At 47.7% G+C, this 24818-nt stretch overlaps 7 protein-coding genes across 7 annotated transcripts; 4 read left to right on the top strand and 3 right to left on the bottom strand.

The window, feature by feature from the left end:
• The first annotated feature begins 1839 nt into the window (after positions 1 to 1839).
• On the top strand, positions 1840 to 3522 carry P153DRAFT_367011 (ankyrin). Its single transcript, XM_033668172.1, has 4 exons — positions 1840 to 2058; positions 2130 to 2490; positions 2556 to 2790; positions 2844 to 3522. The coding sequence occupies exons 1-4, from the start codon at positions 1986 to 1988 to the stop codon at positions 3276 to 3278; spliced, it is 1104 nt and encodes a 367-aa protein (XP_033524010.1). The 5' UTR covers positions 1840 to 1985; the 3' UTR covers positions 3279 to 3522.
• Positions 3523 to 4624: 1102 nt separating this feature from the next.
• P153DRAFT_431540 (uncharacterized protein) lies at positions 4625 to 5449 on the top strand (the record flags this gene model as incomplete). Its single annotated transcript, XM_033672915.1, has 3 exons — positions 4625 to 4691; positions 4813 to 5072; positions 5222 to 5449. 3 exons carry the CDS (start codon positions 4625 to 4627, stop codon positions 5447 to 5449), a joined length of 555 nt encoding a protein of 184 aa, XP_033524009.1.
• A 2064-nt stretch (positions 5450 to 7513) lies between these two features.
• Positions 7514 to 8441, top strand: P153DRAFT_316780 (NAD(P)-binding protein). The gene is made up of 3 exons (XM_033665001.1): positions 7514 to 7623; positions 7677 to 8302; positions 8353 to 8441. Exons 1-3 carry the CDS (start codon positions 7584 to 7586, stop codon positions 8422 to 8424), a joined length of 738 nt encoding a protein of 245 aa, XP_033524008.1. The 5' UTR covers positions 7514 to 7583; the 3' UTR covers positions 8425 to 8441.
• An 863-nt stretch (positions 8442 to 9304) lies between these two features.
• P153DRAFT_431538 (uncharacterized protein) lies at positions 9305 to 16731 on the bottom strand. Its single transcript, XM_033672914.1, has 8 exons — positions 16464 to 16731; positions 15628 to 16411; positions 13524 to 15574; positions 12851 to 13474; positions 12328 to 12698; positions 11990 to 12273; positions 11637 to 11942; positions 9305 to 11582 (listed from the first exon to the last, which is right to left on the bottom strand). Exons 1-8 carry the CDS (start codon positions 16577 to 16579, stop codon positions 9372 to 9374), a joined length of 6747 nt encoding a protein of 2248 aa, XP_033524007.1. The 5' UTR covers positions 16580 to 16731; the 3' UTR covers positions 9305 to 9371.
• A 269-nt stretch (positions 16732 to 17000) lies between these two features.
• On the bottom strand, positions 17001 to 18229 carry P153DRAFT_340669 (adenine nucleotide alpha hydrolases-like protein; the record flags this gene model as incomplete). The annotated part of the gene is made up of 3 exons (XM_033665882.1): positions 17769 to 18229; positions 17290 to 17710; positions 17001 to 17234 (listed from the first exon to the last, which is right to left on the bottom strand). Exons 1-3 carry the CDS (start codon positions 17960 to 17962, stop codon positions 17001 to 17003), a joined length of 849 nt encoding a protein of 282 aa, XP_033524006.1. The 5' UTR covers positions 17963 to 18229.
• A 12-nt stretch (positions 18230 to 18241) lies between these two features.
• Positions 18242 to 23612, top strand: P153DRAFT_367007 (thiamine diphosphate-binding protein). Its single transcript, XM_033668171.1, has 4 exons — positions 18242 to 18589; positions 18708 to 18847; positions 18905 to 23293; positions 23350 to 23612. Exons 1-4 carry the CDS (start codon positions 18559 to 18561, stop codon positions 23377 to 23379), a joined length of 4590 nt encoding a protein of 1529 aa, XP_033524005.1. The 5' UTR covers positions 18242 to 18558; the 3' UTR covers positions 23380 to 23612.
• Positions 23493 to 24745, bottom strand: P153DRAFT_367006 (pyridoxamine 5'-phosphate oxidase). Its single transcript, XM_033668170.1, has 3 exons — positions 24601 to 24745; positions 24534 to 24548; positions 23493 to 24482 (listed from the first exon to the last, which is right to left on the bottom strand). Exon 3 carries the CDS (start codon positions 24367 to 24369, stop codon positions 23680 to 23682), a length of 690 nt encoding a protein of 229 aa, XP_033524004.1. The 5' UTR covers positions 24370 to 24482; positions 24534 to 24548; positions 24601 to 24745; the 3' UTR covers positions 23493 to 23679.
• Positions 24746 to 24818: the final 73 nt, after the last annotated feature.

The raw sequence follows: 24818 nt of genomic DNA, 5'->3' as shown, positions 1-24818 counted from the left end.
CTTTATTACTACCTAGCTTACTAGTAAGCTTAATAGTTTAAGTAGCTATAGTAAACTATATAAACTATAACTTTAGCTTAAATAAAAAGCTTTATAATATATACTTATAGATATACTTATACTTATAAATAGGCTTATAGGTAAGCTTTTAGTAGTAGGTAGATACCTTTAAGTACTTTTATATAAGCTATAGTAGCTTACTTAATAGATATTTCTTTTTAGTAGCTATTATAGGCCTTATAAGCTACTTACCCCTAGAGGATAGAAATTAATATATTACGTTACTATTATATTTTAGTTACGTACGTGTTTTAATTACTTATTAGTTCTTATTATATATTTATACTAACTATAGCAGCTAAAGTTTAATCTAGTTATAAGTTATTAGCTATCTACTTTCTATTACTATTACTATTACTATTACCCTTACTACTACTTATTAGCTAGCTTTATCCTTATTCTATATTAATTCTATAGTTCTATAGTAAGGTTTTATACCTCCTAAATTACTTTTATAGGTCTTCTTTTCTAGGTAGTATACTTAGAGTCTATAAAAGCTTACTTAAAATACCTCTTATTCTTAGTTAAAATAGTATTATTATACTACTTAGTAGTAAGGCTATTAAGTTAAAAGAGCTAGGTATTAAAGAAAGCCCTATTAGCCTTATAGACTTATATAAGAAGAAGCTAAACTTTAACTTTATAAAGCTTTACTCTAAGCCTTTTATTAAGTATAAAACACTGCTTAATATCTAGATTACTTAAGTAGAATATATTACTATTATACTAAGTAATTTTCTTTATTTCTTTCTACTACTTAACTAGGTTTTTAAAGATCTTACTAGAGATATCTAAAGTATTATACTAGTACTAGTAATTACTTACCTTAATCCTTTAATTATTAGTTTACTATAAAATATAGTATAGAAACTTCTAGGCTATACTAATAGGATTATATTATTAGTTAGGTATAATCTTAGTTATAAAGAAAGATAAGATAAAATAGATAAAATAGATAGATAGATAGATAAAGTATTTAGATCTTAACTCTTAAGGTGTATAAGATATTTATATACTAGCTTATCTATATAAACTATTATTACCTATACTCCTTCTAAAGCTGCCCTAGTTATATATTTAGGATTACTAGTTAATTAAAGAGTTTTTACAACCTAGCTATAGTTTATAATATAATCTAGGGTTTATAACTAAACTAAACTTTAACTAATAGCTGCCTAGGCTCTTAAATATATATTTATACTAGTATATTAAGCAGCTAGTTATTAAAGAAATATCTAATTAGCTCTCTATTACTATTACTATATACTTTAACTAATATTTACTGTATAAAAAGGAGCTAGGTAATAGCTTCTATACTAAGTTACTATATTAGATTCTTACTATATTATATCTATCTGCTTGCACTAGAAGTATAAATATACTATAAACCTAAAATAATAAGCTACTTACTAGCTTATTTAGTAGCTTTTTTAGCTCTTTTTATAGTAGCTTCTTTAGTAGCTCTTATAGTATTACCTCTTATTCTATCTTTTTTTAGTATTAGATTAATATATTTTTAAAGTAAGAATACTATAAATATATTTAGATAGCTTAAATTAAGGCTTTAATAATTATAATTAATATAAAATTTATTTCAAGTACGTAGAATTCTTATTTTAATTAATTTTACTAATAAATTAGTATAACGTCTTAAATTTAGAGAACTAACTAATTAGCTACTATCTAAATCACGTGTGATTAAGGTATTTCGTAAAGCACTATAGACTGGCGCTAATTCCATATTAGGAAGACATAATTCGCAACTCCTGACGTCTTCAGCAGACACCTGGGATATTACGCGAATCCCGGCGTGAGATCTGGCCAGCTTAGCTCGCGACATAGCATAAGCCCCGTCACCGCCCTACAAATAAGCTGACCAGAAGAACAACATAGGCAGATGCTTACCCGCAAACCGTGCCGTAGCAATGCAATCATCTGCCACAAATCCCAGCGAACGGCGAAAGATTCAGAACAGACATGCCCAGCGGCGTTTTCGTAGTAAGTGTTTCAGACTGCTGAAAGTTCTCGCGGGTGTTTGGCCCTCAATGCTGATTGCTCCGGCACGGCAGGCAAAAAGGTGACACAGAACGCGGGAGAGCCGTTCACGACAACGGCACTGTCCGCTGCAGCTACAGTGAGCGGGCCAGCCATACGACCGCGCTTGCAGTCAAACCACGACGCCCTGGCGTGGACCGGCCTGGCAAACCCGCCTGAGAAGGCGGCGTGGGGCAGCGAGGAAAGGCTCCCCCACCCAAGCGTAGCTGGACCACAGACCTCGGACCAGAACCAGGACCTAACACCGACGACCGCCAAGGACAGCCGCACCATGCGAGGGAAAAGCGACGCAGCCTACCTGGGGCCTGACGCCACAATTGCAGGTCTGATGCGCCAATTTCAAGATCCGCTTACGCCGTCATCACTGCAGCCACAGTAAGATAACCTAAATGCTCCTGCTACCTGGCTATGGTGTAGAGATCTAACTGCGTGACACGTAGTCTGCACATGAACCAGACCGACTTCACCTTCTCGTCGTCCATGGCCCAGTCCATACGCGACCCTCTGCAATGGCCACACGACGCTCCGGCCGAGGCCATGGTCTTCAACGCACACGACACTGGGGGCTTCTACTCCAATCAGGACACCAACAAGACCCCGTGGCCAGACACCGGTGCGAGTCACCACCAACTTACGCGTAGCACCCAGAATGAATCCGAAAGCAGCAGTGACACGGTAAACTCCGAGATATCTCATGTACGCCGGCTTTGCACTAACACCGCTGCAAGTCACAAAGCCATACTCGCATCACCACACCCAACCTCCTACTTAATGGCCGCTTTGGACAAGACAGCGAGCTGGATGAGGACGAGCCCTTCCAGACAAACCTCCACATCGCCGCTGAGGCCGGTCACGACAGCCTCGTAGGTTTGCTGTTGGGCTCAGGCTACACCGTCGATGCACTCGACAGTGATGGTAACACTGCCCTGCATAGGGCCAGTCTTGGTAAACACGTGAAGGTCATGCTGAGGCTGCTAAAACATGGCGCAAATCCCAATTCTGTGAATGTCCATGGCTGGACCCCTGTACACATGGCCTTTTCCCTCGGCTCCATGGAAGTAGTAGAAGTCCTTGTCCGACACGGTGGCGACCTGAACAAGCGCGCGAAAGGAAAGTTAAGTTGCGCCACATTTAAGGAAGCTCTCGCAGCGAAGACAAGTTGAATGTGTTTCACATACCAAATAGGTGATGCTTGCTATTGGACTCACAAACATGGATTAGAGTGCGTTGAAATGCTACAGAAGCTCGCAGAATTCAAGACCTTTGTAGAGATTACAAACAGTAACAAAGCAACGAATGTTTCCAGTTTCTTCCTAACCCATTCTCCTAAAAGTCGGAGCCCGCACTTTCCAAACTCTCACTCACTTCACCAGAACTCGCACCCCCTTAGTCGGCAGGTCAGGGAACGGAATGGAATAATCAGCCTTCGTCTGTACCGCAGCTCGTCCCGTTTTAAACAGCTCAAACTCGAGCCTGCGAAAAACAACAGCCAAACCAATACACAGCTCCACGCGCGCCAAGTTAATTCCAAGACACATTCTCGGGCCCTTACTAAACGCAACCAGGTACTTACTCGGTGGCTCGCCATTCTTCGCCGGCGCCTTCCCAAGCCAGCACTCGGGCACAAACTCATGCGGCTCGTTCCAGATGCGCGGGTCCGTGTGCGTGTAGTACGCCGTCATGCTGAAGTCTGCACCGGCTGGGATGACGACGTCTTTGAATGCGACAGGCACTTTGCGGGACTTGCGCCCTGTGCGTGAGGAAATGCCAATCGTGATGCGGAGAGTTTCGCTGACGATTGCCCTGAGGTACAGCAGTGCTTCTAGAGTGGCTAGGGATGGGGTTACACGTGGGTCTGGGAACACAGACTCTAGTTCTGCGCGCAGCTTTGCACTGATATTTTCATGCCATTCTCCGAGCTTGAAGATCAATTGGCCGCCCCAGAAAACGTCATGGTATCTATCTACCCATCCGGTGACTGCGGCGAGCTTGGGCTTGGGAACTTGGACAGAGGGCTGAGAACAAATGGTATATCGCAATTGATATTCCCCATGGCAAAGGGAGGATTGCAAGCACGATGAACTGCAGCGTCGTGCTGTACAAGGACAGCAAAGAGTCTTCAGCCTGTTTGAAAGCCATGTTGCAATTAGATAGTGTTTTGCGACCGACGTGGACTACGCTACATAAATGAGCTCAGCACTTGTAATGCCTTATTTGCCGATATCTCGTGCCACGTCGAGGATACAACAGAAACACAGGATCAAATCATGTGACGGCGATGTAGGGTAACCGTTTCCATACAAGCTAAAGTGTCATACAGGTATGGGTGGCTGGGGGAGCTTACAAGACTAAAGAAGCGACCCACTCTCCACCGCAGTCAGTATTACATGGTTGCATAGCGCTAGGGTAAGGGAGCCCAATGCAAGTGCGCCCTGAAGTAAAAGGAGCGTAGGTTGCGGATGGCCCCGTTGTTGGATCTCCAGCACTGCCGCCAACGCCACACCCAATCATGCCAGTGCGTGTACTCTGCCTTCACGGGCAAGGAGTGAACTCAGCAGTGTTCCAGAAACAGACCGGTGAGTAGTATCAAGCGTTCAAGTGGTATGGATGATCTAATCGGCCAACAGAGAATCTACGCGAGATGCTGCCTGAAGATTACGAGTTTCATGTCTGACCGCAAATACGAATGTGAACCAGCCCCGGAAGTGCGTGACCACTACCCACCCCCATATCTAACATGGTACAACACCCCCACTGTGGACAAGGTCAAGGACTCACATAGCCAAATTCAGCAGATTGTGGAAAAACAGGGTCCTTTCGACGCAGTCATGGGCTTTGGCCAGGGCGCCGCCGTAGCAGCCTCGCTACTGTTGCACCAGAAGTTAGAATCCAAACCACCGTCTTTCAAAGCTGCTGTTTTCATCAGCTCGCCCATTCCATTCGCCAGGAATACGCAAGTAAGTATCGACGCAGGCTCTTACTTTGGCGTCCGCAATGCGCTTCCCAATGCGCACGCCCGCCCGACTCAGATACCACCCCACTTGCTGACCCTGCATATCCGCGCAATCCCACGGAGCTGGAGGGGTTATCATGCAACGACGTACAGTATCATATGTTTCACCCGACGGTCGACAAGGTGCACATCAGGGTGCCGACCGGACACGTGATGGGCACTCAGGATAAGTGGTTTTGCCATAGCAAGGACTTGGTTGGGCTGTGTCAGGAGGAATGGAGGGTTGTGTTGCAGTATCATGGTGGGCATGAGGTGCCTCGGACTTACACGGAGGAGATTTGTGATGTTGTTGAGACAATGTTTGGGCTACTGAGAGAGTGATGTCGAATTATCGAATCACGTTAGCTGTATATGGAGGGTTACCAAATCAAGCTAGTCTACTCATAAATCTCGTCTGACAGGCGGTGGCTTACCCTGCATAACTTCAGGGGATACCACGCCGTGCCGTGCCGTCCCTCCGATCATGAATCTTGCTTACTCTAGCCGAGAAATGCTGACATGCACGGTAAGCAAGGCGGACACTTCACACAAGCAAGGGCAAGCAGCACTGACAAAGATACAGACACCAGTGCATGTTTGAAGCTGGCAACTCCCCCAATGCGGCATAGCTGACAAATATTACGCACTCGCCGCCTGTATGGTCAAGCGCTGGTGACAAACGGCCATAGGCCTTCACTGGCACGCCTTAGCCCTCTCACCTGCTCTACGGGACTCGCTTTCCCACGCAAACGGTGTTACTCTCCGTCATCACGAGATGCCTTCCACTCAACTGGCCGACGATCACACTAGAATGTACTAACTATTAACAGGTTTTACTATCTGCCCTAAGTCACGTTATACAAAGGTATTTCCCTAGAGGACAGGGATTAATGTATTACGTTACTATTGTGTTTTAGTTACGTACGCGTTTTAATTACTTATTAGTTCTTATTATATATTTATACTAACTACAGCAGCTAAAGTTTAACCTAGTTATAACTCTCTGCTTTCTATTACTATTACTATTACTATTACTATTATTACTATTACTATTACTATTACCCTAATAGTTACTAGTCTTTATACTACTAATAGTATATATAGGTACTATACCTACTTAATTACTACTACTAATCTTATTTTCTAATTATAATACTTAAAATTTATAAAAGCTTACTTAAAGTAGCTCTTATTTAGAGTTAAAGTAACATTATTATACTACTTAGTAGTAAGCTAGTTAAGTTAGAAGAGCTAAGTATTAAAGAAAGCTCTATTAGCCTTATAAACTTATATAAGAAAGAGCTAAACTTTAACTTTATAGAGCTTTACTTTAAGCTTTTTATTAACTTTAAGGTGCTACTAGATATCTAGATCTTTTATATAGAATATATTACTATTATACTAAGTAATACTCTCTATCTTCTTCTACTATCTAGTTAGGTCTTTAGAAATCTTACTATAGATATTTAAAGTACTGTAATAATATTAAAGATTATATATAGTAATCTATACTTTACTAAAGTACTATAGAATATAGTACTTAAACGTTTAAGCTTTAGTAATAGTATTATATTATAAGTATATAATCTTAGTTATAGTAAGATAAGATTAAAAATAAAATAAAAAATAAGTTAAAAGGCCTTAAAATATAAAGGATCTTTATATACTATCTTACTTATATAAACTATTATTATCTAGACCTCCTTTAAAGCTGCTTATTATATATTTAGAATTACTAGTTAATTAAAGAGTTTTTATAAGCTAGCTATAGTTTATAATATAAACTAGAGTTTATAACTAAACTAAACTTTAACTAATAGCTACCTAGGCTCTTAAATATGTGTTTATATTAGTATATTAAGCAGCTAGTTATTAAGAGATAGCTAATTAGCTTTTTATTACCTTTACTATATACTCCTACTAATATTTACTTTATAAAAAGAGGCTAGGTATTAGCTTTTATATTAAGTTACTATATTAGATTCTTACTATATTGTGTCTATCTGCCTATACTATAAGTATAAATACGCTTTAAACCTAAAATAATATAAAGGTATTTAGCACCTATAGTGTGGCATGTTAAGCGTTCCAGCACGTCGGTAATTAACTGTTATGAATCGACTACTCGAAAACGTGGACAATAGAACCTGTAACTACACTAGTTATGCAAGGTCAGCATTCGCCGGTTTAGGAATCGCGGCGCCCGTACCCCATTGACAAAGCTTTGCAACACCACTTGCTGGTGGAAGAGCTGACAAATGCATAAACTGTGCCAGGAGGTTACCGTCCGTTTAACAATTCAGCTAGGCATCATTGTATGCGTTTAAGTAGGTAGATGTGTTGATAAGTAGATATGCCATCCATATCACCCTTCTCTCTACTATTCTCCTGCTTCAAGTCTCCCGACTCCAACACAAACCAATCTACTAGCAAACAGATTTCCAACTTGTCCACTCCAACAAAGAAACTCTCCACTATGGCCGGAACCACGTATCTTGTCACGGGCGCCGCTCGAGGTTCTGTTCGCTTGCCTTTTTCAGCTACGACCTTCAACTGACCCAGCCTTTAGGCCTCGGAAAGGCATTGGTTGAAAACTACCTAGCCCGCCCAAACAACACTGTCATCGCTGTAGCACGCACCACCAGCTCAGCCGAACCACTCAAATCTCTCACAGTTGGAGAGGGCAGCAAGCTTATTGTCGTGGCCTTCGACAGCCGCGACACTGAAGGCCCGAAGAAGGCCGTCGAGGAACTCAAGAGCCAAGGTATCGACACCATCGACACCGTCATCGCCAATGCCGCTATCTCCACCGATTATGCTCCTGTTGCCTCAGTCTCGCTCGATGTCGTCAAACAGCACGTTGAAGTAAACGCCTACGGACCTCTCCTCCTCTTCCAAGCCGTGCTGTCTCTGCTCCAAAAGTCGTCCAACGCTAAGTTTGCCGCCATCGGAACTCCAATCGCCAGTATCTCCGGTATGGAGAGCCGTCCGTTCCCCGTGGCAGCCTATGGAATGTCCAAGGTCATGTTGAACTGGATGGTTCGCAAGGTGCACTTCGACCACCCGGACATCATCGCCTTCGTGCTTGACCCTGGTTTCGTGCAGACTGACATGGGTAACACGGCCGCAAGGACCTTCGGTATGGAGGAGGCCTACACTACTGTCGAGGACAGCACCAACTACCTCACATCCGTTGTAAGTACATCACTCGGTTGCTATGATGAGTTGACATTAACAATGCGTAGATCGACAAGGCCACAAAAGAAGAGACCTCGGGACACTTTGCGACGATTGAGGGCGGGGATTTCAAGTGGTGATCTGGTCATTTTTGTTTGACGGAGACTGTGTCTCTTCTAGCTAGCGAGCAAAAATAAAAATCATGCAAAACGACAATTCACACATCGCTCACATTCCAAACAGATCTTTGATATAGGTTGCCGCATTCTGCCAGCTCACCTGATCCTGCCCCTGTATTAATTCAGAAGTCCAGTCGCTGTCTAGCTCGGCAACATACTCTTGCTCTTACTTTCCTACCTTCAACTATAATCCCATTTATACATCCTTGGCCCTTCAATACCACAGTCCCTGCTGCCTTATCGTTCAATCGCGTCCCTGATCTGCATCAATCCTCGTTATGCTATGGAAGAACGCTTTATCTGCTGCCTGGAACGCCCAGTCCTCGCCGCCTACTGCTAGTTCTTGATACATGCTGTGCGATAGTGGGCATCGTTTCCATGAGTAAAAAGACGATTCGAAGAAGGCGTCTTAGTGTTGATATCGGTGTTGGTGTGTGGAAGTTAACGTGAATTTGTGAGGTGCGGCTGTGGGTGGATGGAGCCTGGAAGGAGAGCTTGTTGAGAGGATCTTTGTTGATAAAGGGAAATGGAGTAATGGCGTTCGGGATGGGACTTGGGTGGTGAGAAGAGGAGAGGTTGAGTTGGTAGTTGATGCGTGGTTCGGTGATGTGGAGCCGATCTACAACCAGTATGAATAACCCCAAATCATGGGATATGCATGTTAACTACGCTTTCCTCCTCTGCCTCCATTCCGTCCTTCAACACCAATCCCCCAATCTTCGCCTCCATCAAACCCACTCGCCTATCCTTAGTCTCAAGAATACTGTTCTCGACGCAACTTCAAGCCCAAGTTCGAACTCTTAAATTGTCCTGAAGCTGTAGATAAGAGACAAGTTATATTAGGGTCTCTAGAGTTACATTTCTATCTACCAGAAAGAAAGCTTTCTAATCCCTCCTCACACCAACTACTAACAAATCCGGAAAGTATGCTCCACCAATCCCGGCAACGACAAGCCCTCACCGTTCATCAAGCCATGGATATAACAACCCCCAACGAGCCGAGATGCCCCAGGTCTTTCGCAACTCTTCCGCAAGACAAAAGGCACGCGCCCACCCTTCATTATCACAACCGCATCGCCAACTTGCGCCAGGTTTGGCACAGTACCAACGAACCCTTGTCCGGTGATGACAAATCTCCATCCGAGTGGGGTGTCATGAAGTGCAGCTATATAGCTCGCACTCTGCTTCAAGTAGGATCTGGATGTCATGATCTTCACATAGGCATTCGAGTACCCACCGCGATTGATAAAACGACCTTGTTTGTCGAACAACTTTGCATCCTTGTCAAGGCCGATGTACTTTCGCAACGCCATATACGATGATTCCAAGCTGAGCTCCCCAGGGACTGCAACTCTTGGGTGCAAGAGGCCAGCAATCGGCACCTTCCACTTCAAGGCTTCGCGCGAATCCGGAACTCGACTCAGAACGGCAGTATCAACCATACAGCTCACTTCTTTGATATACAGAGCCAGGTCTTCCTCCGTGTTTGATGAGGAACTGATATTTTCAATAACGTCGACAGTGTAGCCTTCCACAAGTAATTCATCCGTATCAGGACAGGTTGCAACCACCGGTTGCTGAGGTCCAGAAGCTGCAAACGTGATGTCACCTTCGGAGAAGTCGTGAAGTCTATTCGGTTTTCGAATAGTCCAGTCCGGGATCCACGATGGAAATCGATGCGATCGGTTATTCAGACCCGCAAGGTAAAGTAGTTGCATGCCCCTCCCCTGGCGGACAAAAACGCGGGCAAATCTCAACAAAACCTCTTCAAGTGAGCTTTTGTAGTCTGGTTCGAAATCCGCCTCGTCGCCGTCACAAGCCAGTCCTAACAAGGCAAACAGGCGATCTCGACTAAGTGTCGATTCAGCAGATCGGAAATGCTCGAGTAGCATGAGAAGTGGCCAACGACGTTGCCTAGCCTCCCACTCGCGCTGTGCCGCCAACGATAAGAAAGATTCCCAGCTCGGTCTGAGAAGCGTCATATCAGTATCGGCGAGTTGAAACTGTCGGTCGACAATACCCATGGCATGATGAAGGTCGCTCCAATCAACAATCCATCTGCCGCACACAATCCTTACATTATGCGCCATGACAACTTCTTGGATAATCCAGACTCTGTGGAACCATGAAAGAGAAAACAGTGCTTTGACAGAATCCCATATATCGTCGTCGATTTGAGGGATGCATCTTTCGCTCCAGGATGCAGGTACTTTGGGTAAATAGTCCGGCCAACCCTCCTGGTCAGTCTCATTCTCTGAACTTTCCTGCGTGAACAAGGTTCGTCCTTCTGAGGCATTTTCATATCGCAAATGCGATTTGCTCTTTTGATGTGTACTGTTCGACTTAAATCTGCCGTGTCTCGACTGCTCTTCGGAAGCTGCTTTGACATGTATTTGCATCAACGTTTCAATGGCGATATCACTGTCTTGATCGCCATCGAGGAAAACGTATGTAAATGATGCGTTTTGGAAGATCTGCGGCATCAGACGAATTTGCTTCTCTTTCTCTCTATCATCAATCTGATTTATGCAGATAGCATCTACCCACAAGATCAGTGGCTGTGTTTTGGGTCGCAAACTTCGCAAGGCTTTGTCCAAAGACTGTGTGATTCGAAGCACACCATCTGGAGTCATTAGTTCATGAGTTCTCAGATCTGTACCCCAAACATAGGACAGAGCCCGGTATGGTGGGGGTGATACAGATGAGACGTGGAGGATGACGCCCTGCAAACTGTCGACGGATTCGCCAGGCAGCAGATGAACCAAGCGAATACCCTCAGGTTCCATAGCCTGGTAGGTGTATGCTCTTTCGTTTTGACAGCCACGCCGAGAATCAGAGTAGTTCTGAGGTTTCCCTAGAGCTTGTCTCACATCCCATGGTATGGATGGTGTGTACAGTTTACGTCTCTTTCTCATAGAGCCTGAGCCTGAATCCTGCAATGTGCCTGTAAGAATCCAATCATTCTCCAAAGTTAGATTTCCAGAATTGAATAGCCGCCATGGATTGATGAAAAGGTCAACAGACAATGTATCCATAGAATACACATCGCTTAGTCGAACCAAGATGGAGATATCAGTGCTTGTTCCAGTAGTGTGATCACACATAGTGAGGTGTCGCATCTAAGTATTGGAGATCAGTAGATATGCGAGATGCGAGTATGATCCTGTGCTTACTCGTTCAACCTGCGATGAGGTGATAACGAAGGGGGAAGCTTTGCTCCCTGTGTTGACGATCACATCTACGTGGTAGACCGGTGAGCTAGCCAATAGCTTCTCTCTCCATTTTGAATCCGACGACTGTCCGAATTTGGTAAGAAAGGATGTCATTGCCTCCACAACTTTCGAGTCGCTCATGGTGAAGGCTGCGCATGCGTTTGAGCTTTCCAATGGTTTGTGACCAGACCTACTGCGGAACTCGCTAGTCCAGTCCCTTACTGGATGGTAGGCATCTCCTAGGTAGGCCTGAAAGGCTTTGGAAACCTATAACTCTAAGACGATGCACTTGGTGGGAAAGGATCTTGACATACCATGTGCTCACCCAGATGTTGAGTGTGCTCCCATCCTCTTGTTCGAGTAGGAACGCGTTGTATTTTCTCGAAGTTCGACCAGTCTAGTTGCATGAATTCCTTCATGGGCAAGCGTCGATCATCTTCAAAGTCATGATCTCTCCGTTTACTTTCAAAATGATCGTGTCTTAGTGCATCTGGCAGACCTGAACCATACCCACGTCTGCTGGTCATGGCCCCCAAAAACGGAGAAGGGATACGTAACAAATCTCCTTGTTGGGCTCGGTACTGATTTTGCGACTTATCTTAATATTTATATTAGCATTGATGTCTTCTAGACGCAAATGATTCATGCTTACTGGATACTAACCCTGCAACATGGACCCCATCTTGAACAAAGGCAGAGGAGATAGTTTGCATACTCGAACTGAGTAGAACTGTGGTTAGCAATGAGCGGTGGCTGGCAGTTTTGATTTCGAATGCATCTGCCAAAAGAGCCACGAGCTCATACGGTAAGGTTTCAGCTGCTGCACAATCTTCTGCCAGAAATATGTCAAGTCGATTCGCTGTGTTAGACAAAGTCAATTGGCCATCAACAGAATGGCCTTCGATGTCAGTTCCGTCATTACTAAACACAAAAGTCTTAGCTATACGCAACACTACACTCACTCGTAGATTATCGATTTGTTGCACGGCAGATCCTCTATCGCAGTGCGAGTGCGGTATCAGTCTATGAAGGATGAGAGTTAGCTGGTGCAAATATCGCCTTAGAAGGGACACGGCAATGGCAAATACAGAATATGCCCATTTCTTTCTTGACCATTGATGAAGGAAGAGGATTTGTCGATGGGGTGCGATGTTCAAAGGAAAGTTCTTCCTTACGCTTTGATGAAAGAGCTTTTGGCCTGAAGAGACCTTGACCAGGCGCAATGTGTCGTTGCTTTCCCTACCGGACGCGTCCGGTTTGTCGTGAGTTTGGAGAGAAGACGACTGTCAAGTCTTAAAACACGAAGCAGATCTTCCAATGCATGTATGTCCTCCGTTGGCAAAGCGACAAGTGGTATCTTGCCGTGAAAACTCTTCCACAAGATTGGGCGGTCGGCTATAAACCACGATGTGTCGTGCATACTCACTAGCATGTCATATGTGCGTTCCCCTGGGCCGTTGGTAATTGGGAAAATTGAGAGGTTTTGTAGAGGCTGGACCAGCTGAGCTGCCTGTGTAGTATTAACAGCCTGTAGCGCCTTGCTGATATCACGGAACAAGCGGGAGATATCTTCCAGTCTGCTCGAATGATCAATCAAGGTCGCTGTCGCAACAATAGATGCAATTGGGTCCCCTGAGGGAGACCTCAGGCACCGAAAGAGAAGAGAACAGCTGGGATAGTCTCCTTCAACAATGATGTTCTTCTCCAAGCAGTCTTTCATGTTCGTCCAGACCACAGGCTCATGCGCTCTTGATGAATTCACGTGAGTCAAAACAATGTTTCTCTCATGGAACGCCGCGCTGATTCTTCTCAGTATCTCTGAAGTTCCAGACAGAACACGATACATACCTGATGAGCTCCTCGTTCCCTTTATACAAGGTCTGAATTTTCTCATAAATGTAGGTGACACTATCAACATCTGGATGATGTTCATCTGAGATCGCGATCAAACAGCGTAGATAGTAATGTATATCCGCTTCTATGACGACACCAAAGAGAGCTAATAGTCTCCAATCGGTATGCTTTGGATCAGTGATACTCACTGTTGGTATGCGGCACTGTTCGTCAAGTTGAGGGTCGATCGATGGAAGAACTGTCCTTTGTAAAGGCGTTGCGCCTTTTGCGCTTTGAACTAAGCAAGATCCCATCTCGTTTCTCAATTGGATACTTGAGCCAACGAACTCAGGATCCTGCCATACCATGTGTACTCCGTCAATCCATTGAGAATAATGGTGCCAGTTATCTCGCAGAACTTGGAGGACGTCGGATGACTGGCATTCGCGGAACATGAAACTGAACTCATTAGACAAAGTGAATATTTGTTTGGCGTTGCCAGTCGGTACTGCCGTATCGACCGTAGCCAAAGCCTCTTTGGCGCCATTACTCTCGATCGATACGGAAGATGTTGGATACCGCAGCTGCGTTGAATTTTGCTCAAGTTTATCTTGGCCCTCTTCAAAAATTGGTAGACTCCCCTGGTTTTGTTGCTCTATCAGCATCATTTGCCTTTGATAATCCGCCATTTGCCTTTGCCAATCCAGCAATACGGGATGCATTTCAACTAGAGGTTGGACATCAGGAACGGAGTATTGTGGGACAATCGGGTAGGGTTTCTGTCCTAAGAAGTCTTCACCATCCGCTTGAGACTGAGGGGCTGGGCCCGATGTATCCTGTGCCATCTCTGTACGCCCTTCGTGTGCTGCCTGTCCCGTGCTTTCGAGCAATTCCAATTGAATATCTGCGGTCTGCACGGGCTGCGGTTTCGGTTCCACGAGCGGCATGACCAGGCGGGGAACCATGGATAGGCCAAGATTATTGACAAGCCAAAGGGGCCATTCCACATCCGACAGGCAACATTTGCGATAGTCATCATGCATGACTGCAAACTGCGTTTGAAGTTTGGCGAAGATCCTGGAAGCCGGTGAGTCTGTTCCAATGGATGCGTTGATGTACAGCTCTCGTCCTACGCACCGCTCGTTTTGCATTGTGGCGAACCATATTTCCGTGTTCTTAGGTGGTTGCCAAGATGCTTTGTATAGAAATACAGCGTGAGAGATCAGTTGATCCACAGTCAATCTTTTGGCGTCAAAGTCCGGCGACTCGTGTACTTGTAGGATCAAACGACATATTTCGGGTGCCTCCCAAGCCTTAACGCCTAGGCTCACGAAAAGCCTACGTCTAATGGAATCACTCTCTGCCGACGAGTCGACTATGAGCACCTCGATTCCATTCGGGATTTCCAGAGACGATTCGCCTTTGGAAAAGAACATGGACTGCCCGCTAGCTGAAGTCCAGGAACCGTCGTTCAGTGGTATGAGACATATGCCCTGAATGACAGATAGAAGTTCAGCATCGGCCGCAAGTTTGACGAGGGTTTCTGCGAGCTGCGAATGCCATGTAGCTGATCTCGTACGAAAAGTCTGCGGATCCTGTGTGATGTTTGACTTGAGATCTGCCAAGAATTCCTGGGGAGTAAGATGAGATACCCCGATCAGTCCGACCCCCTCAATAGCCCACGAAGGGTACTTTGATGACAAATATCCGGTCGCTGTGTGTTCACTGAGGGTGAACGGATTGCCTTCTTCGTCCACGAACGAATCTATGGGCACATATTTCAGACGGGACGCCTTTTCCATGGTTCCCGCACTAGATTCTAATACAGGAAGATCTTTGAGTTGCTCCAATATCGATTCAATCGCCGGATCAAAGAAGGACACTGTATTGGTCGGAGGATTTGGGAGATACCAGGGCCAGACATACTTCATGTCCCCTTTGTTGAACTGATGAACGGAGATAAGAAACGCTTCTGCTACAGCATCCCGAATTGTGCGATTCCATAGCAGAGTGCTTTCGATATCCTCTCGACTGGCAGTAAGCAGAAAATCTCCTTGCAAAAGGAACTAGTCGAGAATCAAGTCAGGAACAAGCTGACCAGCAAGGAGTGTTTTCTTACCTTCAAGCCATATTTTCGGATCGGGAGAAATGCGTAAACATTTTGAGGAACAAGCTGAGGTTGGCTGAGGGTTTCGGTCATAGGAAACCCCAGTACTATCTTTGTTGAGTGCCAATTCGGACGCTTCAACTCGTTGGGAAGATTTTCGATGATGTGACTCCTGATCAGGTATCGAAAAGTACTTCCTCCTGCATGCAAAACAGTAATGCGATGCCCTTCTTGCTGACTTTCGACTTTCCAGAACTTCTGTTCCCAGACTGCATTGTTTCGGTCGGCCACCCGGACATCAACCTCCTTGATACGTCTGAGAAATATAAGCAGGTTAGCATCGAAAGTAAGAAGCTCATGAATGAGTGTTTCTTCCTCGTAGGCTTTTGAAAGTTCGAGGTAGATCGAAGTCCATCCAGGCCGAGCAGGTTCGGGAAATTCAGCCCAGATGGGCGCAACCATGCCGAGAAACTTAGTCTTGTCGAATTTGAATGTGAAATCGCAGGATGATATCCACACTGTATCTGCAGCTTTGAACACAGACTTGAATCCAATACCTTTCTCGCCAATATACTCCCCGTCGGTTGCCTTGTCAAACTCTGTGCTTCGACTGATGGCACAAATCGCTTCGACGTTTTCTGCTGTGAAGCCGACCTCATTGCAATCAATACGAAGAAAGCCGGGTTTGTAGGAGAAGCTCAATGTTGGAGTTGTAGTGGCATAGGTATTATCGTCCGCATTTTGTATAATTTCTAGCAAGAAATGCGTCGATCGCTCGTAAAGCTGACCTGATAGACTAGGAGACAATATCAGACGGGAATAAACTATATGTAGTTGATTGAAGTTACTTTTCGAGACAGCTGCTCACTAGCGATTCGAATCGTTTCCCAATGATGGCTGCGTTCAGAGTGTACTCGCGGTTAATCCTCTCGATGAGACATCGTGCCTCGCTTTGCATAGCCATCGCTATTTAGGGCCGGCAAAAGACAGTCACGTCTGAATCAGTTCTGGACAAGGCTGAGAGGCTGCAATCGTGATGCTAACGTTAGCAGGGGACTGGCATGCCGCGGGCGACTTGGTGTATAACTGCGAAAAGTAACGTAGTGAAAACGTATAGCTCTTCGAGCGCAAGACCGTTGTGAAAGTAGAAGTGGACGTGCATGCTGCGCCCCAGGCAGCAGTCTCAATTAGGCAGGATCGCACGGCCTGGCCTTGGTATTGAGTAGGCAGTCCATATGCGACAACAGGAAACAAGGAATCGAAGATTGCAGGAACAAGAAAAAAACGCAGACAGCAGCGACACATAGTAGATTAAGGGTTGACAACCAACAGACTTTGCATTCGGGTTGTGCCTCAAGCCAATACCATTTTTGGATACTCATAGTCTATCTATCTCTCCCCAATCTTTCTTCGTAATCGTCCACTAGCTCATATGCTGGCCGGAACTTTGGTTTCTGTATCCCCTTGGCAGTTCCGTTTGTTTCCCCTACTTGTGGTGCCTGGTTCGACGATGGCTGGCGAGCGAGGACAGGATTTGGATGAGTGTCGGTAGTCCCGCCTAGAGACGTGTATCCCTGGTCGTAGAGGGGGCAATAAGGTATGTTGAGGTATCGTATGAACTGTTTGTGTCTGTCAGTTGGGTCGGACGGCTAGATGACCGCTTGTGATGCTTACCGTCCAAATGTCTACGTAGTGCCAGTCTATGACGGGATGTACACGAACAAATTTAGGCCAGCCCGAGTCTGTGGGATCAAAGTGTTTCAAGTGCTCTCCATGCGGATCTGTCCGCCGCGTCCCCACTAGTATCGCTTTTACTGATGGTGTGTCGCGCAGGTAGTCTGCAAATGCAGCCTTCATAGGCTTTGCGTATTCTAAAAGAGCCAAGGAATATATCTTTATGCTTGTGATGACAAAGGCCTCAACTTCAGCAAAGGGGTGTGAATCTTGGATGTAGACACATTGTATGGCGGTTTCAATGTTGGACGATGGGGTCGGAGCACTTGTTAGCCCACGCTTGTGTAGGGCGCAGAGGTACAGTATCAAGAGGACAAGGCAATCTTTTCCTCCATTGTAAGCCAGAGAGAGCTCTGGTAGACTGAGTACTTGTCAGCCCTCGGATCGTCCCAGGACTCGTCCCGTAGGCAACCACCCACCTATATTGCCCCAGTGCCTCGTCTATGACGCCCAACGCGATGCGCGTCTGCTCCTGTACACTCTTCACGCGGTCCGACACATCCGTCTTCTCCAGAAACGCGGCTATCCGATCATGTATCCTGGCGCATTGCTCGGGGAACGGTAGCGGGGTATCGGTGACGAGGGGCTCTGGGAATCCGAAGGCTGTATTCATTGCAAGGAGTGCGTCAGACGCGACATCAAATGCAGGCGGCTGCGATTACGGAGGCTATGTCTTTACTACTGGTCCGTTCGGGAAACACGTCAAGGCATGCTGCGTGTGTTCGTGTCTGACAGACGCCCAAGGTAGACGCTCGGTTCACCTCTAATCGATATCGGCCCCTCGGTGCATGTCTTTGCGGCGAGGCGCGTGCGACTTCGCAGCAGCCACTCAGACGTCGCAGAGTAAGCCAACGAAAAGGGCATCCCAAACGCCTCCAGGGCACGCCAAAAGGGTCTACAATCCCATAACCAGCAATTGTCAATGGGCAAATTTAGATGGTCTGATTACATGATGACACGACCCGACATCTATGACAAAATGATTAGCCGCGACTGGACCATTTCGCCATCGGACCTCTTGATCTTTCGACTAGACCCTGACTAGTGAGCACGCAATACTGGGGTCACTTTCTACGAGAAAATTGTACAATTGCCGCCGCTGTTAATAAGGTCTCGTCGCTCTGTCGCCGATGACCCGAAACATTACTTGACCTCTCCCTCCCCAGAGGCAACTCTTTACTCTCCCCAGACAATTAATTCGCAGTCACCATGGGGTCCATTACGACTGCTGGAGAGGCTGGTACGTTCCCCTCGGCTTACCACTCATCACCCCGCCACCACCCCTCCATATCAATGCTCGAACATCGAGGGGCCATGAGGCAAATACAAATGGAGATGCTAACTTGTGTGTTTTACAGTGGCCCGAATCGCCCATTTGGCCTCCGATGTGGTTGTGTCCGTCGTTCCTTCCCTCGCCACGGAGTCTGAGTTCTCAGAGGCTCTGCGCACACTCCAGAAAGACAATGCGCCTAGCGTTGTCGCAAAGGAGCGAGTAGAGGTATGTGCAGAATGCTGTTGAAGTACTGAGGAGCCGCCTCTGACAAAATCCCTTCAGGTACTTGCAGTCCGCCAGAACGCGGACCCCCTCCTCTCAGTCTTCCAGCCCATCCGCGCGGGCAAGCTCACCAGCGTGACGACCACGTCCTCGATCCTCGTCAAGTCGATACCCCACCTCTACAAACTCGCACAGTACCCTGTCGTCCTTCACGTGTCGGTACAGCCCGCCGGCTTCCCAGACTTTTCCGACATCACGTCCATCAGGCAGTCTGGCTTTACATTCATTCAGTCCGAGACCCTGCAGGAGGCGCAGGATCTCGCCTTGACTGCACATGCTCTGGCCATCAAGTCGGGCAAGGGTGTTATCCACTTCTTCGACTCTGGGGCATCTGCTTTCAAGAAGGCCATCGAGCAGGAGGATGTGGAATTGGTTCGCAACGTCCTGGACTCGGACGCTGTGGCAACTTTCCACAACACCACATCAGGAGAGACGACTCTGTATGCAGACGATGGCAGGAGCGCCACCTTGTCATTCGCTCGCAGCCAGGCTTTGAACGCCGACAGTGCCTCGGCCGCTCCTACGAGCTCCTCGGAGCCAGCAAAGTCACAACCGGCATCGGAGAGGAACAGCCAGCGAGCAGATTCCTCTGCTGGTTCATCACAGCGTGACACCAGCACCAGTGGTGCGTCTGTGTCTTCGGCGACTACGGTGGATTCATTAGTCTCCAAGCCTGTTTCGTCCGAGGACATCTATCGGTTCGCCACACAGATCTGGGCGACGATCAAGGACGTCACTGGCCGAGAATACGATGCATTCGCCTACACCGGTACGGGCAAGGAGGAAGCTGCCATCTTTTTGTTTGGTGCTGATACGGGTCTCTTCGCCACCGAGCTCGACACTGTGGATGAATCAGAGACGTACGCCAATACCGCTATCATCACAGCCAGGCTATACCGACCATGGTTGGGCGCCTCACTCGCCCCGTTGCTCCCTCAGTCACTCAAGAAGATTGCTGTCCTCGAGCAAGTTCGTCGCAAGACGACCAAATGGGGACCTGTGCTTCTAGATCTGTTGATGTCGTTGAAGTCGAGTGGAAGCTCTCCTATGGTTGTTGGTTATCAACTCGGCTATATTACCGAGAAGACTGTACAACAGGCGCTGCGAGGAGTATTCCAGAACCTTACAAGCGAAACGCCTGTTCAGAACCTACAGGTTGGCAACCTTGATGGACCGGAGCCCCAGCCCACGAAGCTTGAGCAACCCACATTGGAGAATGCTTACACCAAGATCCTAGATCAGGTATTTGGTGACAAACTTCACATCGCCAACCAGCTTGGCTCGGATAACGCTGGCGTCTCCAATGACATTGCTTCAAGCCCAGAATATGGGTTTGGATCTCTCGTGGCCCGAAAGGAACACCGAAAGCGATTCATCGATGAAGCTGCCGACGCATCGAAGAGCAACGACTTCACCACAAAGGCGCCTCAGGAATGGCTCTCCAAGTGGGCACTGAGTGCGAACGACACAGACAAGGCAAACGAACTTGCACCTGACGTCATCGCACGTTTGAGCAACGATGGTTCCGCTGCTGCCACTCAGCTATTGTCCTCGAAGAAGCTGTTCTACAAAGAGTCACCATGGCTGGTTGGATCGGATGCTTGGGCCTACGACCTCGGAAACTCTGGTGTCCATCATGTGCTGGCTTCTGGCGAGAATGTCAACATGTTGATTGTCGATTCCACACCCTACTCGGAACGTGCCGCAGCCGACGCTGCCAGGCGGAAGAAGGACATTGGTCTTTACGCCATGAACTTCGGTAATGCATATGTGGCCTCTGTTGCCGTATACAGCTCCTACACTCAGGTTCTAGAAGCCATGATCGAGGCCGACAAGTTCGACGGCCCTTCCATCGTCCTTGCTTACTTGCCCTACGAGAAGGAGAGCGATTCGCCTTTGGCTGTCCTGCAAGAGACAAAGAAGGCTGTTGACCTTGGTTACTGGCCGCTCTACCGCTGGGACCCCAAGGCCGAGGAGAAGAGCGAGGCGAACTTCAAGCTTGATTCCCCAAGGATCAAGAAGGAGTTAGAAGAGTTCCTTGCTCGCGACAACTACTTGTCTCAGGTCATGAAGAGGCATCCTGAGTTCTCTTCAAATCTTTCGGGATCTTACGGAACCGAGGTCAGGCAATTGCAGAAGCGAAAGGCCAAGGATGCGTACAGCAAGCTTCTTGAAGGCCTTCAAGGTGATCCTGTGACAATCCTGTTTGCTTCTGACAACGGAAACGCGGAGACCCTCGCGAAGCGTCTGGGCAACCGAGGCAAGGCAAGAGGTTTGAAGACTATTGTCATGGCTATGGATGATTTCCCCATGGAGGACCTGCCCAACGAGCAGAACGTTGTCCTGTTCAGCAGTGTGGCCGGTCAGGGAGAGTTCCCTCAGAACGGCAGGACATTCTGGGAAACCGTCAAGGATTCGACTGACCTGGATCTGGCGACAGTCAACTTCGCGGTCTTCGGTCTTGGCGACAGCCACTACTGGCCCCGTAAGGAAGACAAGATCTACTACAACAAGCCCGCCAAGGATCTTCATGCGCGACTCCTTACCCTTGGAGGCAAGCCTTTGGTAGAATGTGGTCTTGGAGACGATCAAGACCCAGATGCTTATCAGACGGCCTATGGCGAGTGGGAACCAGAGCTCTGGCAAAAGCTCGGTGTTGCCAACGTTGAGGGTCTACCTGAGGAGCCAGCACCGATTACGAACGAGGATATGAAGGCTGCCTCGAACTTCCTCCGTGGTACCATTGAGGAAGGCTTGGCTGATGTTTCGACTGGTGCTATCTCAGCGAGTGACCAGCAGCTCACCAAGTTTCACGGCACATACATGCAAGACGACCGCGATCTCCGTGACGAGCGTAAGGCGCAGGGTCTCGAGCCAGCATACTCCTTCATGATTCGATGCCGACTGGCGGGAGGTATCGCCACCCCCCAGCAATGGCTACAGATGGACGAAATCAGCACCAAGCTCGGTAACGAGACCATGAAGTTGACGACCCGACAAACGTTCCAGTTCCACGGCATCGTCAAGGGCAAGCTCAAGCCAGCAATGCAAGCTATCAACAAGTCCTTGATGACTACCATCGCTGCTTGCGGTGACGTCAACCGAAACGTCATGTGCAGTTCTCTCCCGACGCAATCCAAGTACCATGCGCAGGTTCACGCCGTGTCCCAGAAAATCAGTGACCACCTGCTACCTTCGACAACTGCTTATCACGAGATTTGGCTCGAGGATGATGAGACGAAGGAGAAGCGAAAGGTGTCCGGTGAGGCCCTACAGGACCACGAGCCCTTGTACGGCCCTCTCTACCTTCCCCGCAAGTTCAAGATTACCATCGCCATCCCACCACACAACGACACCGATGTCTACGCTCACGACATTGGTCTGATCGCCATCAAGGGTGCCGACGGCAATCTTGAGGGCTTCAACCTCCTTGCCGGTGGCGGTATGGGTGTGACGCACAACAACAAGAAGACCTACCCGCGAACTGGATCTATGTTCGGCTACGTACCTGCTGAAGATGTTCACATTGCGTGCGAGAAGATCATGCTTGTGCAACGTGACCACGGTGACCGCAAGAACAGGAAGCATGCTCGTCTAAAGTACACTATTGACGACATGGGTGTCGATGTGTTCCGTGGCAAGGTCGAAGAGCTTTGGGGCCAGCGATTTGCCGACCCCAAGTCGTTCAAGTTCGACAGCAACGTTGACACGTTCGGCTGGCAGAAGGATGAGGACGGTCTCAACCACTTCACCTTGTTCATCGAGAACGGCCGTATCGAGGATACAGCTGAGTTCCCAATGAAGACTGGTCTCATCGAAGTAGCCAAAGCGCACAAGGGCGAGTTCAGATTGACTGGCAATCAACACTTGATCCTCTCCAATGTTGCGGATGAGGACTTGCCTGCAATGAAGGAGCTCCTGAAGAAGTGGAAGCTCGATAACGTCAACTTCTCTGGTATGAGGTTGTCCAGCTCTGCCTGCGTTGCCTTCCCCACCTGCGGTCTGGCCATGGCCGAGTCCGAACGTTACCTCCCTGTCCTCATCTCCAAACTCGAATCCACACTCGAGGAATCTGGTCTGCGACAAGACAGTATCGTCATGCGTATGACGGGTTGCCCTAACGGATGCGCTCGGCCTTGGCTTGCCGAGGTTGCCTTCGTTGGCAAGGCATACGGCGCGTATAACATGTACCTTGGTGGAGGCTACCACGGCCAACGGTTGAACAAGCTCTACAGGAGTTCCATCAAGGAAGAGGAAATTCTGGAGATTATGCGTCCGATGATCAAGCAATATGCCAAGGAGAGGAATGATGGCGAGCACTTTGGCGATTTCGTCATCAGGAAGGGCTACATCAACGAGACAACGCATGGCATGAACTTCCACGAGAACGTAAGTACTAACACATCCGATAATGTTTAAAGTTTGGTTGCTAACGGATCTTGCAGACTGGGGAAGAGGAGTCTGATGGCGAATAGATGTTGGGCGAAGACATGTGGAGAAATGACTGATGTGCTCATGAGATCGTGTTGGGTTCCTTGTACGGCGTTTCCGGACATTTGACGGCGTTGTTGGAAAATAGGAGCATCCCGGTTTAGTAGATATTCCTTTCCATCGTATTGTAGCAGGAGCAATCCATGTTTATTTCAGTTCAAGCTTTTTGTCGTCTAGTGCTACGCGGGATTTGATCACATGTCGGTGTAGTACAATACCCTACTAAATGCTGTATATGCCTATCCATAGTGACATTTCCCAATATTGCGCGTAAACGATCATGTTTACGGGCTCAACCTCTCCACCTTCCACTCCTCTCCCTCCCCCTTCGTATACCGCAACCTATCATGCAAACGACTCGGCCTACCCTGCCAAAACTCCACAACCTCAGGCACAACCCTCAGCCCACCCCAAAACTCAGGCACGGGGATCTCCTCCTTGCCGTCGAACCGCTTCTCCACATCCTCCACCCGCTTCTCCAGCTCCTCCCGCCCCTGCAGCACCTTGCTCTGCTCGCTAGCCCACGCGCCCAAGCGACTCCCCCGAATGCGCGTGTCATAGTAAACCTGGCTCTCCTCGCTCGTGAGGCGTTCCGTGGGCCCCTCAACACGGACCTGGCGCTCCATCTCGTGCCACCAAAAGGTAAGCGCCGCATAGGGGTTCGAGCGCGTGTCTTCCGCTTTGCGCGACGTGGCCCAGTTCGAGTAGATGACAAAGCCGCGGGCGTCGAGCTCCTTCATGTAGACCATGCGCGCTGAGACCTTTCCTGACGGCAGCGAGGCTGTGGACAAGGTTACCGTTTCGGGCTGGTAGACTGAGTTCGCTTGCGCTTCGGCGAACCAGGCGTGGAATTGGTCTGTGGGTGAGGGGAGGAGGTCGCTGTGGGAAAGGGCGCCTTTGGTGTATTGCGTTGCGTGGCCCGGGTCGGAGGAATTGCTTGTTGGGGCAAAGATTTTCTTGGCGGTGTGCAGCATTTTGAGGGAGTGAAGTTGGGTGCGTTGATAGATGGGTGTTGGTGGTGGTGGTGGTGGAGATGGCAAAACGAATTTGTTTAGGACTGGCCTGATGTGGCGGAGATGGGAAGAGGCTTTTGGTGTCAACATCAGCGTTTTAATGACTAGATCCTCTGGGTACAAACTTTTGCTGGATAAATCTGTATGGCTTCAGCAATCGTTCCAATCGCAATTAGACCTTCCATAACTTACTGATACTACGCAACCCAATGTGTAGAGTCCCTGTCCTGTTCAGATGTACGCAGTGTAGTTTTTTGTGCTTGGTTGTAATCTTGTCCACACTCGTAGAGTGGTGTGATTTAATCGACGTGTGGAGAGCAAGTCTTCACGATCGTGAGAAGGTGGGGTGACGTACTAGCGCGTGTCTACGTTGTGACATCGAGTCTTCTAGCTAAGAACACACAAAGCGC

Source organism: Dothidotthia symphoricarpi, assembly GCF_010015815.1.
Source record: "Dothidotthia symphoricarpi CBS 119687 unplaced genomic scaffold P153scaffold_10, whole genome shotgun sequence".
Taxonomy (NCBI): domain Eukaryota; kingdom Fungi; phylum Ascomycota; class Dothideomycetes; order Pleosporales; family Dothidotthiaceae; genus Dothidotthia; species Dothidotthia symphoricarpi.
The sequence above is the reverse complement of the archived record's forward strand: the minus strand, read 5'-3'. Positions and strand labels throughout refer to the sequence as shown.

Bases quoted from the DNA above. Each gene is read 5' to 3' on its own strand.
- P153DRAFT_367011 (XM_033668172.1), top strand. From the start codon at position 1,986: ATGCAATCATCTGCCACAAATCCCAGCGAACGGCGAAAGATTCAGAAC. The intron at 2,491-2,555 runs GTAAGATAACCT...CGTGACACGTAG, and splicing joins CCGTCATCACTGCAGCCACA to TCTGCACATGAACCAGACCG. The intron at 2,791-2,843 runs GTAAACTCCGAG...CACCGCTGCAAG, and splicing joins CCGAAAGCAGCAGTGACACG to TCACAAAGCCATACTCGCAT.
- P153DRAFT_316780 (XM_033665001.1), top strand. From the start codon at position 7,584: ATGGCCGGAACCACGTATCTTGTCACGGGCGCCGCTCGAG. The intron at 7,624-7,676 runs GTTCTGTTCGCT...CCCAGCCTTTAG, and splicing joins TGTCACGGGCGCCGCTCGAG to GCCTCGGAAAGGCATTGGTT. The intron at 8,303-8,352 runs GTAAGTACATCA...AACAATGCGTAG, and splicing joins CCAACTACCTCACATCCGTT to ATCGACAAGGCCACAAAAGA.
- P153DRAFT_431538 (XM_033672914.1), bottom strand. From the start codon at position 16,579: ATGGCTATGCAAAGCGAGGCACGATGTCTCATCGAGAGGATTAACCGC. The intron at 12,699-12,850 runs GTAAGGAAGAAC...CATCCTTCATAG, and splicing joins AAAAGCTCTTTCATCAAAGC to ACTGATACCGCACTCGCACT. The intron at 12,274-12,327 runs GTAAGCATGAAT...ATAAATATTAAG, and splicing joins TGTTGCAGGGTTAGTATCCA to ATAAGTCGCAAAATCAGTAC.
- P153DRAFT_367007 (XM_033668171.1), top strand. From the start codon at position 18,559: ATGGGGTCCATTACGACTGCTGGAGAGGCTG. The intron at 18,590-18,707 runs GTACGTTCCCCT...TGTGTTTTACAG, and splicing joins TACGACTGCTGGAGAGGCTG to TGGCCCGAATCGCCCATTTG. The intron at 18,848-18,904 runs GTATGTGCAGAA...AAATCCCTTCAG, and splicing joins TCGCAAAGGAGCGAGTAGAG to GTACTTGCAGTCCGCCAGAA.
- P153DRAFT_367006 (XM_033668170.1), bottom strand. From the start codon at position 24,369: ATGCTGCACACCGCCAAGAAAATCTTTGCCCCAACAAGCAATTCCTCC.